At 37.8% G+C, this 13,789-nt stretch overlaps 1 protein-coding gene across 2 annotated transcripts in view; it reads right to left on the bottom strand.

The window, feature by feature from the left end:
* gramd4a (GRAM domain containing 4a) overlaps positions 1–13,789 on the bottom strand; it is a 68,229-nt gene that overhangs the window by 50,687 nt on the left and 3,753 nt on the right. For both annotated transcript variants that reach the window (XM_036577359.1, XM_036577360.1), the window contains exon 2: positions 6,434–6,641. In XM_036577359.1, coding sequence (XP_036433252.1) covers positions 6,434–6,641 — 208 coding nt within the window. The remainder of the gene's footprint in view (positions 1–6,433; positions 6,642–13,789) is intronic.

The raw sequence follows: 13,789 nt of genomic DNA, 5'->3' as shown, positions 1-13,789 counted from the left end.
AGGGGTTGGAGCCTATCCCAGTTGTCACTGGGCAGAAGGCAGGAAACACCCTGGACAGGTTGCCAGTCCATCACAGGGCATCACTTACAATATGTTCCCCTTCAAACAGACATGAACATACACACAAACAACTACCTAAACACAGCTTTTTACCTACAAATTACTTTCTGATGTGTACCTAAAATGGCGGAAGGATATATTTTTGAGGAGATTAGACATGAAATATTCCACTTGCATAATGAACAGGGCAGTCATAAAAAAATAAATAAATAAATAAAAAACAAGAGTTTCCTAAACTGGATAAAAAAAAAGATATCGAGAAAAAAGGGGTCCTAACCTTAACCACAGACAAAAAAGAACATTTGCACTAGAACATGTGCGATATAAGAGAAGGTTTTATGGGCTGATGAGTCTAAATTTGTGATTAAGTTTATTTGGATCATGAGAAGAAAATGTAATCAACTTCTAAGACTGAACTTTAGAGGTGTGAAAAACTGTCCCTGCAGATTTCTTTGAAAACCTGAAAGCAAGTCTCTTGAAAAGAATGGAAGCTGTAATAAAAGTAAATACTGAAAAAACTGATAATATATTTGGCTGTTTAAGCTTCTGCGTTTTTATTTATGCATTTTTTTATTTATGTTTGGCTTTTTTCCTGATGCTAAAACATGAATAACCTGTATGTAGTGGCTGTTTTGTTTATTTAATGTTCAAACAGTCAAAAGAGTGGTCTCAGTACTGTACTGTATAATATACTTTTAAAAACAACTAAAACTTAAAACTAATATGTTGACCCTGTGGCAACATTAAATGTACTGGCACTTTATGCTGAGGTAAAAAGTGTGTATATGCTAACTGCACTGTGCTTCACTGAATGTACATATGTGGCATAATTATAATATGTTTACACAATATAGTGTACAACAAGTTTAAGCAACAGTCATGTTTAGAGTGTAAAGGACTTGCCTGACGTCACAACTAATACCAATTATATGTCAAATATGAACTTACACCAAATATGAACCTTCCTCCACACTATACATAACTACTACTGACCCTCAATAAGTGTTGAAGACCCCACACTCTTAAAAAACTGTACTGTTGCTAATGTTACAAGCTTGTCACAAATAGAACTACTTTTGATGCATTCGCAAAGGTTCTATATAGAACCAGCTACAGCACATTCTCCATCAATCTGAAGAACCCTTTCATGAAGAAAAGAACCCTTTAAACATGCACTCTTTTTAAGAGTGTACAGCCACAGTACTGGAGAGAAAAGAAAGAGAAACTATGCTAACGTGACTGAGCTGAAAGAGGCAGAGAGCAGTGCGGAATCTCCAGCACCCCTGGCTGGCACTCTCCATAGAAGCTTAATCACTACTGGAGCTTTGAGTCTCCAGCTAAGATTAAAACTCAGGGCCATATGGGGCCATTTGATGGCTTTTTCTCAACTTGACTTCATTGGGGCACATACACTGACACATTTCACATTTTCTTTCATGCTTTTGTCATTTTTGACTTTGAAGCAACCTTAAGTGCAGATTTGGGATGTGCATTCTGATTCATTTTGATATCTGAATATCTGTAAGAGTTAATGAATGGATATCTGGTTAATCTCGGTGAAGGAAAAAAATAATAAAGGCTGCAAAAAAGTACTTTTGGCCAAAATTGATGTAATGCTGGAGCTGGAGGCTTCCTCTTTTAGGTGATAGCACTGGTATTAAGAGCTAAATGACAACCAGTAGCAACGTTTAGCCCAAAGAAGAGGAATACATTTGAAAATGTTTAAATATTATTATTATTATTTTATTATAAATTACTATTTATAATTTTTATTCAAAATAGCAGAGGGAATTGGTAGTTTTCATGTTGGATGAGTAACAGAGGCTTCAGATGTGAGTTAAAGCTACAGCTTACTAGTATAACACTGTACACTGGACATCTTAGAAAAGACAAGGTCTTTTCTCTTCAGTGAACAATGTGCCAACATGTTAGTTGGTCAGAGAAATATATTTCCACTGTTTCTAAATTCAGCTAGAGTAGTTAGCATAGTTAGCAATAATGCTGCGCTACATCTTCCTTCTCAATCACGTCCTTAACAGCACATACTTAGCAATGTGCTCATGTTCAGGCACTCATGTTTCAGAGTGGCACACTGTAAAATACAGACTTACACACAAATATGAGCAAAATCATAACATTTTACAGTCATGTTAAAACATAAAGGCATCATTTCATTGAATTGCTGGTCTGTATATTTTGCACGTATTCCTGTGTTGAAATGGAGCAAATGGTTAACTAAGTACTTAAGCGCTCATATCCCTCGTGTAGAATCAAACCTGTCTACAGAAGCAGAATTTAAATGTACACCCATAAAAAAGACAGTTCTTAAAGAACACTCAAAGACCCCTTTACATGATTAAAGGGTTCTTTGCATCATGAAAGGGTTCTTCAGATTGATGGAGAATGTGTTGTATATGGTTCTATATAAACCTTTGGGTTCATCTATTGTGGCAATGTCAAGCTTATAACAATAGAAGAACCCCTTTTGGTGCTATACAGAACGATTTTCAAAAAGGTTCTATATTGAACCGTCTACAGCACATTCTCTGTCAATCTGAAGAACTCTTTCAGCATGCAAAGAACCCTTTGATCATGCAGTGAATGTTCACAGATCTATATAGAACCACTGTCTTTGCTAAAGAACCCTTGTAGAACCATCTACAACTAACATAGTTAGTTACGTGAGTACACACATGACTAACTACAAAGTGAATCACATAATAACATTCAACCCTTTCTCACAGTAGCCATAAAGTTCAAAGTCTGCCTGTTACAGAGGGCCCTCACTTATTGTCTCTTTCATATATTTTGATTTATTGATTAAATGCTGTTTCATTGCAGCAGTTTTATCAAGACAGCTACAGCTGTGCTGTCTGTTTTATCTCAGTGTGGCTGTCTTTATATAGAGGCGTTAACTGTTTTCACTGAAGGTGGTTCTCACTCCTCCATTTTCACCCCTCACTGTTCACTAGCAGCTCAACACAGTATCACAGCATCACACACAGAGAGCCAACAGTGTTCTAGATAATCTGATAACAGAGTTACAGGGAAAAGATTTTATTTGATCATATTAATCAAACATATTAGAGTCAGTCTATATTCCAGTGGCAGAATGGACTAGAGGCCTGCAGAAAGAGGGTAAATACTATGGCAAAATAAGAGTAATAATGACTTCTAAGGGTTAATCCACACAACACAAGTGGAGCTACAGAGAGAAAAGCAGGAGAGGAAGAAGTTTCTAGAGGAGGCAGCAGTTAGCACCAGCTTGTGTTCCAAGACAGACCTACAGACCTCCTCCACAGAGTTTACCACCTAAAACACCACATGCTCAGCATGAACACGCCTCCACCACAGAGAGAGAGAGCGAGAGAGAGAGAGAGCGAGAGAGAGAGAGAGAGAGAGAGAGAGAGAGAGAGAGCGAGAGAGAGAGAGAACAGAGAGAGAGAGACAGAGAGGGGACAGGGACAGAAAGAGAGAGAGAGACACAACAGAGAGAGAGGACAGGGACAGAGAGCAGAGAGAGAGAGCAGCAGAGAGAGAGGACAGGGACAGAGAGAGAAAGAGAGAGAGACAACAGAGAGGACAGAGACAGAAAGACAGAGAGGACAGTGAGGACAGACAGAGAGAGGACAGTGAGAACAGAGAGGACAGAGACAGAATGAGAGAGAGACAGAAAGAGAGGTCAGAGAGAGGGGGAGAAGACAAGGATAGAAAGAGAGAACAAATAGAAAAAAGAGAAAGAGAGGACAGAGAAAAAGGAGAGAGAGACAAAGAGGACAGAGAGAGAAAGTGAGAGAGAGAGCAAGGAAGCACAAAGAGGGGGAAGAGATGAAAAAGAGAAGAGAGGAAAAATTGACAGAAGAAGAGAGAAAAAGGAGAAAAGAACACAAAGAGAAGAAGAAAAGAGAGAGAGAGAAGGAAGAGAGTCAAAAGAGAAGAAAGGAAAGAGTGAGAGATACAAAAAGGGGGGAAGGGGAAGAGAGGATAAAGAGAAAAGACAAAAGACAAACGGTTACAGAAGAAGAGAGAAAGAAGAGCGAGAAGAATAATATGGGGAAAAGGAGAGAGGCAGAAATAGTCAAAGGGTAAGAGAGAAAGAAAGGAGGAGAAGAGAGTGAGATACAAGGAGGAGGGAGAGAGAGAAAGAAAGCAAGCAATAAAGAAAGAGATATAACAGAAGCTCTCTAAGTCTGAGACTGACTCTCTTCCTGCTTGTCTAAAACTCAAGAGCACAAGGTCACCATGACCGTGGAGGAAAGAGAGAAAAGGCTGTTCTGTTTACGCTTACACAACCTGATGACTAATCTAATCTCTTCATCATCACAGGAAGTGTTCAAAAAAAGTAGAAAACAGTGGGTCACATCACACAGAAACCCACATCACCCTCTCACAAAGACAGAAAACGTCTCAAAGACAAATCGCATCTCAGCCAAGACCGTCATCTATTATACATAAAGCAAGACAAGCTAATTAAGAGAGAAAAGCCGCTGAATAATTACAGCTGAAGTCTTTGAGACCATTAGCTATTCTCAGTGCTTTGATGGAAACGGTGCCAGGCTCAGTCCTGTCGCTGCTTTTTTATCAACTGGACGTTCCCCAGCACAAAGTCAACAGGAACTGCCCTGAATAAACAGGAAGGCAGAGGCATCAAACAGGCTCTTGGATGAACGTTCATCAACACCAGATTCTGCATCTCTCTCAGGGGTTTGCATTAGCTCAATTACACGGGCACAGGAGCCAGAGACTGGACAGGCAGAGAGCTAAACAAAGTCTGTCTCAGTGTTTTATAATGTAATACAGGCAGACAGATTGTAGAAAGACGAGCAATATGGCAAAAATATAACATCATGATAAACGTAATACACAATATACATGTCACAATCTCTGAGGACTGTGATGTTATAACAGAAAAAATGCACCAGCAACCAGCAGTGACACATCTTTGGCAAAAATTTCTTTAAAATGAATAATTTGCAAAAATAAATTATTTAAGGAAAAGGATGAAAAATAAATGTAATCAATTAAATAAAATTTCCTCTTAAAATAAAACAGAAAAATCAAGCAACTGCACAAAAAAAGAAAGAAAAATTGGTCGAAATCTGTCTTTAACAGTTGATCAGTATTCTGGAAATACTGTAGATATTCTCAGCATTTTGTGACCATATTTTTCATGACATCAATAACATACTGTCATATTGCCCACCCTGCCAGACAGTGGACAGGGAAAATGTCAGTTTCTGTAGCAACAAACCAAGACAAGACGATCTTTGAACTGGGGCTCTAATATCATATGGCTTAAATGAATCAAATTCAACTTCTAAAGCAGCAAACATGAGCAACTGGTTTGCCCTTATATGCAAAATAAGCCCACTTACAGTCAGTAGCTTGGTGCTATAACTTAGCACACCATTTAATAAGCCTCAGACATACAAACTAAGTGGCAAAGAACATCAGACCGCACCCTTCACATGGCCCACATTCAGTACCTGGATGATTCCATGATTGGGGTGCCGTTCAGTCATAGTAACTCTTAAAAATAAACTTTATTTTTCACTATTTTTAATACTGAATCAAAGAAAACAAGCATGTAACCATTTGAAAATGTGTTAACCTGTCTATATATCTCATTTTCAGATGATTTCTCTGCTGATAGCCGCTGAGATGAGAGTTCAGTTTTTAGCATAGAATTAGCACATTAGTACAACCAGCATCCAAAAGTAATTCCTAATGATTTACTTAAAATGTATTTTTAATGAATAATTTCAATCTATAATTTGGGTAACTGGGTTGAACGTCCAAAGTCAGCTTTACTTTCCTTCCTCTCATGAAAATTCTAATGATGCATATTTCTGTTGTATTTATACGAAACAGTGAAAAACAGATTTTTGTGAAAGCCACTTTGCTTATGTTTAAAATTTTTTACTTTCACTTTGCATACATATTTTTAAATACATTATCAGTGGAACACAAATGGCATGCCAATTATGCAGTCACCCACCTACTGTCAGACATCCAGTTATACCAAGAAGTGCATAAAACACAGACAGATGAATTCAGATCAAATCAGCACTGACAAAAAATAGATCAGTAGAATGTAAAAACATTTTTAGTTGCCTCCAAATGATGTTTTGGAGGTTTGTTAAGGCTAACGAAAGGCTAAATAAATTTGTGTTCTGTATCTCGATTCGATTTGGTAAGGCTAACTGAGTTTGACTTTATTGAGGCTGAGTTTGGTTAGGCTTGGTAAGGCTAACAGAATTTTAATTACATTTGAGTTTGGTAACACTAAATTAATTTGGTTTGAGCTTGGTATGAATTTGAGTTTGGTGAGGACTTGATTAACTGTACACTGAATTTAGTTTAAGCGACTCACAGGGTCTCTCGGTTCCTCTGGGTCTCGTAGCGAAGGTCGAGGCTTCACCGTAATATCCTCACTGCCTTCATTATCCGAGGCGGTGGGAGACTCAGCAAGATCCAAGAACTCATCGCGCTTTGGACCTCGGAATCTTATTTTGTCCAGCTTCTTTAGCATGTTCAACACACCAAGCTTAGGCTTTACCTTAACATGGTGTATGGTAACCCTGCAGGGACAAAAGAGAAAAGAAATAAACATACAGATATCCAGAGGGAAATTTCATTGCTCAAATGTTGCTCTTCAATGGCTCAGGAGACTTAATAGTGATACTCTTAAAATTCCTTAAGTGAAACAGCATTAGATAAAAAGGAGACATGAGATACAGGAGAGATAAAGAAGAGATGAGACTTTAGCTGCAGATAAAGATGAGCGTTATTTTCTTGGCAAATCTGAGTACAGTGTGTGACTTTATTGGGATCTCTACTAAAACTCAAAACTAAAACTCATTCACTCAGGGAAGGGGTCCAAAGCACAACTGATGACACAAAACGTTCTTCTGCACGCTGCATGCAATTACACATTTCCACCAGAGATGTCTCCAAATCTCCAAAATCTTACGTAGTGCAGCTTTAAGAAAAAGTCTCTTTTGTATTTCCACCTGTTAATGTCTAGTAGAAAGCACTGAGACATTTTTTGATTCTTCTTTCTTACAGGTTTTTCAGTTTTATATTATATTGGGCACTTTCTGTGAATAGCTGACTTTGGGCCTCGAAACTCTTTTAAAATGTACTTCTACGTTTGGCTTTTTTGACAAAGTAAGTTCTTAACCTTCAGAGAAAGTTATTTTTCCATCTTAGGTTGTCAAATCAGATACTATATGAACGGTTTTATCTTAGCATGTACTGCTAGCATACATGCTAACCCTAAAGAAAAAAACAGTACGGGCCAGCATGAATTCCATGCTGGTCTGAGCTGGTTTATGTTGGTCTTGGTTCCCCAGCACACCATCATCCAAACACAACATATGCTGTTTTTTCTGGTGACCAGCCATGCTGGTCTATTCTGTTGTTTCTAGCAGGGACAGTATTAGAATTAGCTACACAGCTAACAAAGAAACATTACTAACAATGCCCTCTAAACACGTCAGAGCACCAAGTTAGAAGTTAGGACTTTTTGTTTTATAAGTTCCTGGATGCATTTACTACTACTTTTATGTACAGATATTTGCCTCACCTCATCATGCTCAAGTGTGAATGGGTTCAAATACGATTTTAAATCCATATGCAAAGGAAACATAATTACATATATTTTTTTCAAGATATGTTTTAAGTTTGTAATATATTTCTGTTTGACATATAAGAAAACATACTTCATCTACATATGTGCCTTATTTCAGTACACTAACTTATACTCTGATCAGCTATAACATTAAACCATCCCTTAGTTTCTATGCTCATTGTCCATTTTATCAGTTCCACTTACCAAATAGGTGCACTTTGTAGTTCTACAATTACAGACTGTAATTGTCCACTCACTGTTTACTCTATTAGACACTGCCTTGTTGGTCCACCTTGTAGATGTAAAGTCAGAGACAGCAGCTCATCTATTGCTGCACAGTTTGTGTTGGTCATCCTCTAGTCCTTCATCAGTGGTCACAGGACGCTGTTGGCTGGATATTTTTGGTTGGTGAACTATTCTCAGTCCAGCAGTGACAGAGAGGTGTTTAAAACTCCAGCAGCACTGCTGTGTCTGATCCACTCAGACCAGCGCAACACACACTAACACACCACCACCACGTCAGTGTCACTGCAGTGCTGAGAATGATCCACCACCCAAATAGTACCTGCTCTGTGAGGATCCTGACCATTAAAGAACAGGGTAAATGGGGTCTAACAAAGTATGCAGAGCAACAGATGGACTACAGTCTGTAATAGTAGGACTACAAAGTGCACCTATATGGTAGGTGGAGCTGATAAACTGATGCTGAAATCATGCACACATTTGAATCAAGTAAACTCAATTGATCACTGTGTTGATGATCAGGTAGACAACTAAATGCAATTCTGCCACAGAAGAATGCTATCTTAGGGAAGAGTTATCCAAAGAGGTGACCTAATTTCCCTTCCATAACTGAGCTCAGTGTGTGTGTGCCCGTGTGCATGTGTTGTGGAGTAATGAGCGGAGAGTGAGCGTGTGACTCATCAGACAGGGTCAAGCAGAGCTATGTGGGATAAAGCAAACCTCACATTCACATAATGACAAAACAGTGCTGGGTCTCCACACAGGTAACATGCTTCATTGCAGCTAAATGACCAGACTTCCTAGCCTTGACATTTTCATACTACTTCTTCACGTGGACCGTCATGTGACAGTCGGACATCACAGACTTCACATCTAGGGCCAAACTCCAAAGAAACACTATACCATTCACATTCTGATACCAACAATAGTCAGTGAATACTGCAAAATAAAAAGATAACACTTAATTAAACTTCTCATGTGTAAGGACAATGTAACACTAATGAACCTGCAGCAGCTGATTTGAAGTGTTTTTTGAGATTCTGATTGATGAGTATTTCATTTGTTCATCTTGTTATTTTGCTTTGCTTTTTTAATCAAAAGATTTATTTAACTTGAATAAAATGCTTATCACATAAAGTGGTCTACCTTTTACAGCTGAATAACAATGAAATGGCATCACAGAAGAAATTAGGGTGGTAGAGTTTCAAGGATGGCAAAAGAACCCAGTAACAAACACAAAGGACTACCCACCAGCCTAAGAACAAAATGTGCTGTCGTGTTGTTTTGATTTGTCTGTAATGATATATAACTTGGGGTGGGATTACGTGCAACTCTCTGGCCTCTAATCCCAGGGATTACGATGTACTTTACACTCCACAGGGTTAGACACAGAACACTAGGAGCCAGCGCTGTCACTGCAGCTCACCCCAGCAGGCCTTTTGACCCAGACACAGAGGAAACTCCTAACCTTTATCTAAAATCAGTTGTTCACAACCTAATGCCCACAATTTTCTACTGTTGTAGTAAAGTCAGGTTTGGTGTCTAAAGTTTGCTTCTTTAGTGTAGCACTGGAGCTACAAGGCTAAAGCAGCTAATAAAGAAATCCAAAGTTTGCCAATTAGCTGATAAGTAAGCTCATATAGACTTGCTTATGTGGTTTCTGACACTGTATGACAGGCTGTTATATACAAAAATGGCCAAATATACTTTAGCACAGCTAGAAACTGCAGCAGCCTACTTAAAGCCTACTTTGCCCATTTACTTTATCGAATACAGTACTTTGCAAAAGCCAGAGGCCAACTTTTATTTAGTTTCCAGTTAAAACGGCCATTAACTAAAAGTTTTTAATTTTCCGGGAGATATAATGAGGTGATTAGAAATAAGATAACCCACTTGAATAAAGAAAGTGAAAGTGAAAAAAACAGTAGTTCCCATCAGATAAACAGTACTTCATCTTTGAGAGAGAGGAGAAAATCAAGCTCCATTCTTGCTTCAAATCTGAAACAATCCACAGGTGTTTCTGTCCATCCTTCTACTGTGAGAAGACAACAACACTATGAGTCTGAAAGGATGTGCAGCTGTTATGAGAAAAGGAAACAGAACATTTGCAAGTCAAATAAAGAAGCTGCTGGTGTTCTCAGAACAATGGACTGACCAGCCCAGAGGCCAGACCTCAACATTACTGAATATGATTGGGAAAATCTGGATTGTGAGAAGCAGAAAATACAACCAACTTGTAAGACTGAACTTTAGAGGTGTAAAAAAATCTCCCTGCAGATTTCTTTGAAAAAGTCAAAGCAAAGCTCCTGAAAAGAACAGAAGTGGACACACCAAATACTGAAAAAACTGATCTTATAAGTCAAGGCTTCTGTTTAATTTCCTATTAAATATGTTTTCAGCTTTTTTTCCTGACCCTGATATGAAAATTAATAACTTATACTTTTCCCTGGATATTACATAAACTAAGGGTGTTCTCTTTTGCAATGTACTGTACTTATAGTTAGAGATGGCTCAATACCACTTTTTTCTAGTTCAATACCGATATTGAAACCTTGAGTATCACCTGAAACCAATTAGATATTTTCTCTTAAAGCATTTAGAACATCTAAAAGTAGGCTATCATGCACACACCATGAAAACACTATACAACCCCACAGGAAGAAACACAGAGCTGATATCTTAATATCACCCAATTTATATTGTTTTCCCTCATTCCCTCAACATTTTCTGACGATATAAGCAGATAACATCAATACTGATAGGCCAACCCTACTTTAAATCCATGGCCTTCTCCTACAGACAATTCAATGCTCATAATGCTCTATACATCACAGCCTGACAAAGAAAACAAAGAGACCCTTGTCACAAACCTGAAATCTGCACTGCGGCTATTTATGGCCAGACATGAATGAAACACCTTTCATCATGTTCAATACGTCACACCTTCATGGAAAAAAACAAGTGTTGATGGACCTGGCAGAAGAAAGAGTTTCTCACCACCACTTCAACATGGAGATGTTCTCCAGGTGCTATGCTGCTCTCCAGAGAAGCTCTCACCATACTGAGTTTACAGAGGGAGATGAAAGCAAGAGCACTCAAAGCCTTAACAGTCCATTAGTGTGAACGGAATAATTATATTTGGCTGTCAGTACAACTTCCTTCGCAAGGACAGTGGAACATAATCAACTGTACAGAGAACAATGCAGCCTCAATTAAGGGCGGCTTATATGGTGATCTGTTAATATTATCGTAATAAATTATGTTGTAATGTGTCTTTCTGAGCATATCTTGTCCCTAACCAACACTAATCAGCAGCACATTTCATTAGAAAGAAATTTAAACTATGGGCCTATGAGATGTATCTGGCCTACTGCTGATTTTGTCAATTTTGCTGTAGTTTTGTGAGATCACGAGTTCAAATGCTGGTGATGCTGGGAGACTAACAGAGCATAACTGATTATATTTACAAACTCCAATCCAAAAAAGTTGGGACAGTAGGTAAAATGCAAATAGAAACACAAAGCGGTGATTCCCTCAACCCACTTTGATCTGTATCTGAAGAAAGAAAAACAAGATAATTAATGTTTTATCTTTAAACTTCATTGTTTTTTATAAAAAAAATATGTTCATTCTGAAATTGATTGTTAATTCTGAAATTAACTGAAGTATTGGTGCACATCTGTGAAAGCACCATTAACACTGAACACATTTTGGAACAACATATGCTGCCTTCTAGACATCATCTTTTTAGGGATGTCCATGCTTATTTCAAAAAGACAGTAGCAAGAAACCATCTGCATGTGTTACAACAGCATGGCTCCTATTGTAAACATGTGGCAGCTTATGAAGTGTGAAATACAACAACGAAAGCCCCATATGGTTGTGCAGCTGAAGACCTGTATAATGGAAAGATTTGTAACTGATGTTTTCAATCCTTAAATGATTATTAAGTGGTGTTTAAAGAAAAGATAATGTAACACTGTGGTAAATATGATTCTGTCCCAACTTTTTTAGAACGTGTTGCAGGCATCGTATTCGGAATAAGCATATATTTACAAATAAACAATAAAGCTCATAAGGCAAATTCATCAAATATCTGAATTCCAATTTAATACAGGTCAAAAAGAATTTACTAATCACCGCTTTCTGTTTTTATTGTCATTTCACATACTGTCCCAACTTTGGAATTTGATGTGTAAAAGGCTCATATCATAGAAAACTGAAATTTCCTCACATTTTTTAAATTAAAGTTTGATTTACTATATAAACAGAGGTAAAGTTTCAAAACAAGTCATTCGCTCTGTAGTCAATACAGTCTATTTATCGAAAGTAAGCTGCAAAAACAGCACAATTTAAATTCATTGTTTTTGTGATGTCACAAAAACCAATGCATTTACCTACATCAGTCTATTCAGCCTACAGCAGTTTAGCCCCACTCACTCACACAGAAGTTAGGAGGAGAGTTTCAGTCTGGACTGTTTTCTGAATGAGGGAAATACAGGACAGCCAATCAGAGCAGAACTCACTTATCTTTCCAGTTCTAAAGACACAGTAACAAAACAGCCTTTTTCAGACAGAGATTATGGAATAAAGACATGTTGGAAAACTGTCATGTAAAAATGATGTATGACTCTTTTTGGTATATAAACCACACAAATTGCATAAGTGAAGCTCAGGGGGAAAACACAAAATCTTGTGATAAACATCATGCATTGTGAAAAGCCTTCAAGTATCACATTTTTTGCCCATCCCTATCCTGAATACTACTTAGAACTGAATGTTCCATCTTGTGCTGCCCACCTCTCTGGTTCACAATGCCCACAAACTCTCCATTTATCAGCAAGGTCCTCTGATTCACTTCGCATTGAAAGCAGTGCATCTAAAGTGTCTGCTGAAAGAAGCTTAGACACTCAGTCCGAGTACAGCTGCAAGGTCATAGGCCTGTGTGCCTGAGAGTCTTTAAGGCAAACCTCCATGACCAGGAGGTTTTCTCATTCATGATCTAATCAGGAGGCCTTGTAGACTCTGACCTCAGACTGATCACAAGTTCTGTGACCATCTGTTCAGCTGCAGTCTGTTGTGTGTAAGTAATTCACGTAGAAAGAATCAGTTAATTACTGACTATTGTTGGTAATCAACTAATTTACTGATGACTTTGATGATTTTTAGGCCAAACAATGAAAAAGGACAAAACCAGCAGATGAGATTTTTAATGCACTGTAACTTTCACATTAACCTTCACATGATGTGGTTTTGTTATTAAACAAAGACTCTGAACTTGGAACAATTACTCAAACACGCAGACACTGGGTAACAGCCCATTCTGCTAAAAAATCACAATTATTATTATTGTTTATTTTGTTAAGTTCACATTTTGCTGACCCCTCTGGCGCGTAAGGAAACTGAACTATGTAACTGTATACCCATGGTTTTAAATAATATCAATATTTATTGATAATTTTGTCCCAGTTTATCCATTCCATTTTACAATACTGCACATTGTCCAAGTCCTAATAAAATAGGCATTATTTTATTTGGGCTTGGACAATGTGCAGTGCTGTAAAATGGAAAAACTGCATATTGTCCAGGCCCTAATAAAATAATACTTATTTTTTAGGGCTTGGACAATGTGCAGCCTCGAAGCCCTAATAAAATAAGCATTATTTTAAATTCTCTTTTCTTGGAAGCTAAAATCAGCAAACTAATCTTTGCTGATTTAATGTGAAGGTACATTTTAATTAAGAATTTTTTAATCAAGTTCATAGGTTTATTCGAGTAATCATGACAGCCCTAATGTAGATGTGCAAACCAAAAGAAAACACGAAGTAAGTAGTACAAAGGTCATCGCACAAA

The sequence above is a fragment of the Colossoma macropomum genome, unplaced genomic scaffold (genome assembly GCF_904425465.1).
Source record: "Colossoma macropomum unplaced genomic scaffold, Colossoma_macropomum, whole genome shotgun sequence".
Taxonomy (NCBI): Eukaryota; Metazoa; Chordata; class Actinopteri; order Characiformes; family Serrasalmidae; genus Colossoma; species Colossoma macropomum.
Note: the sequence above shows the minus strand (reverse complement) of the source record. Positions and strands in the feature narration are given on the sequence as shown.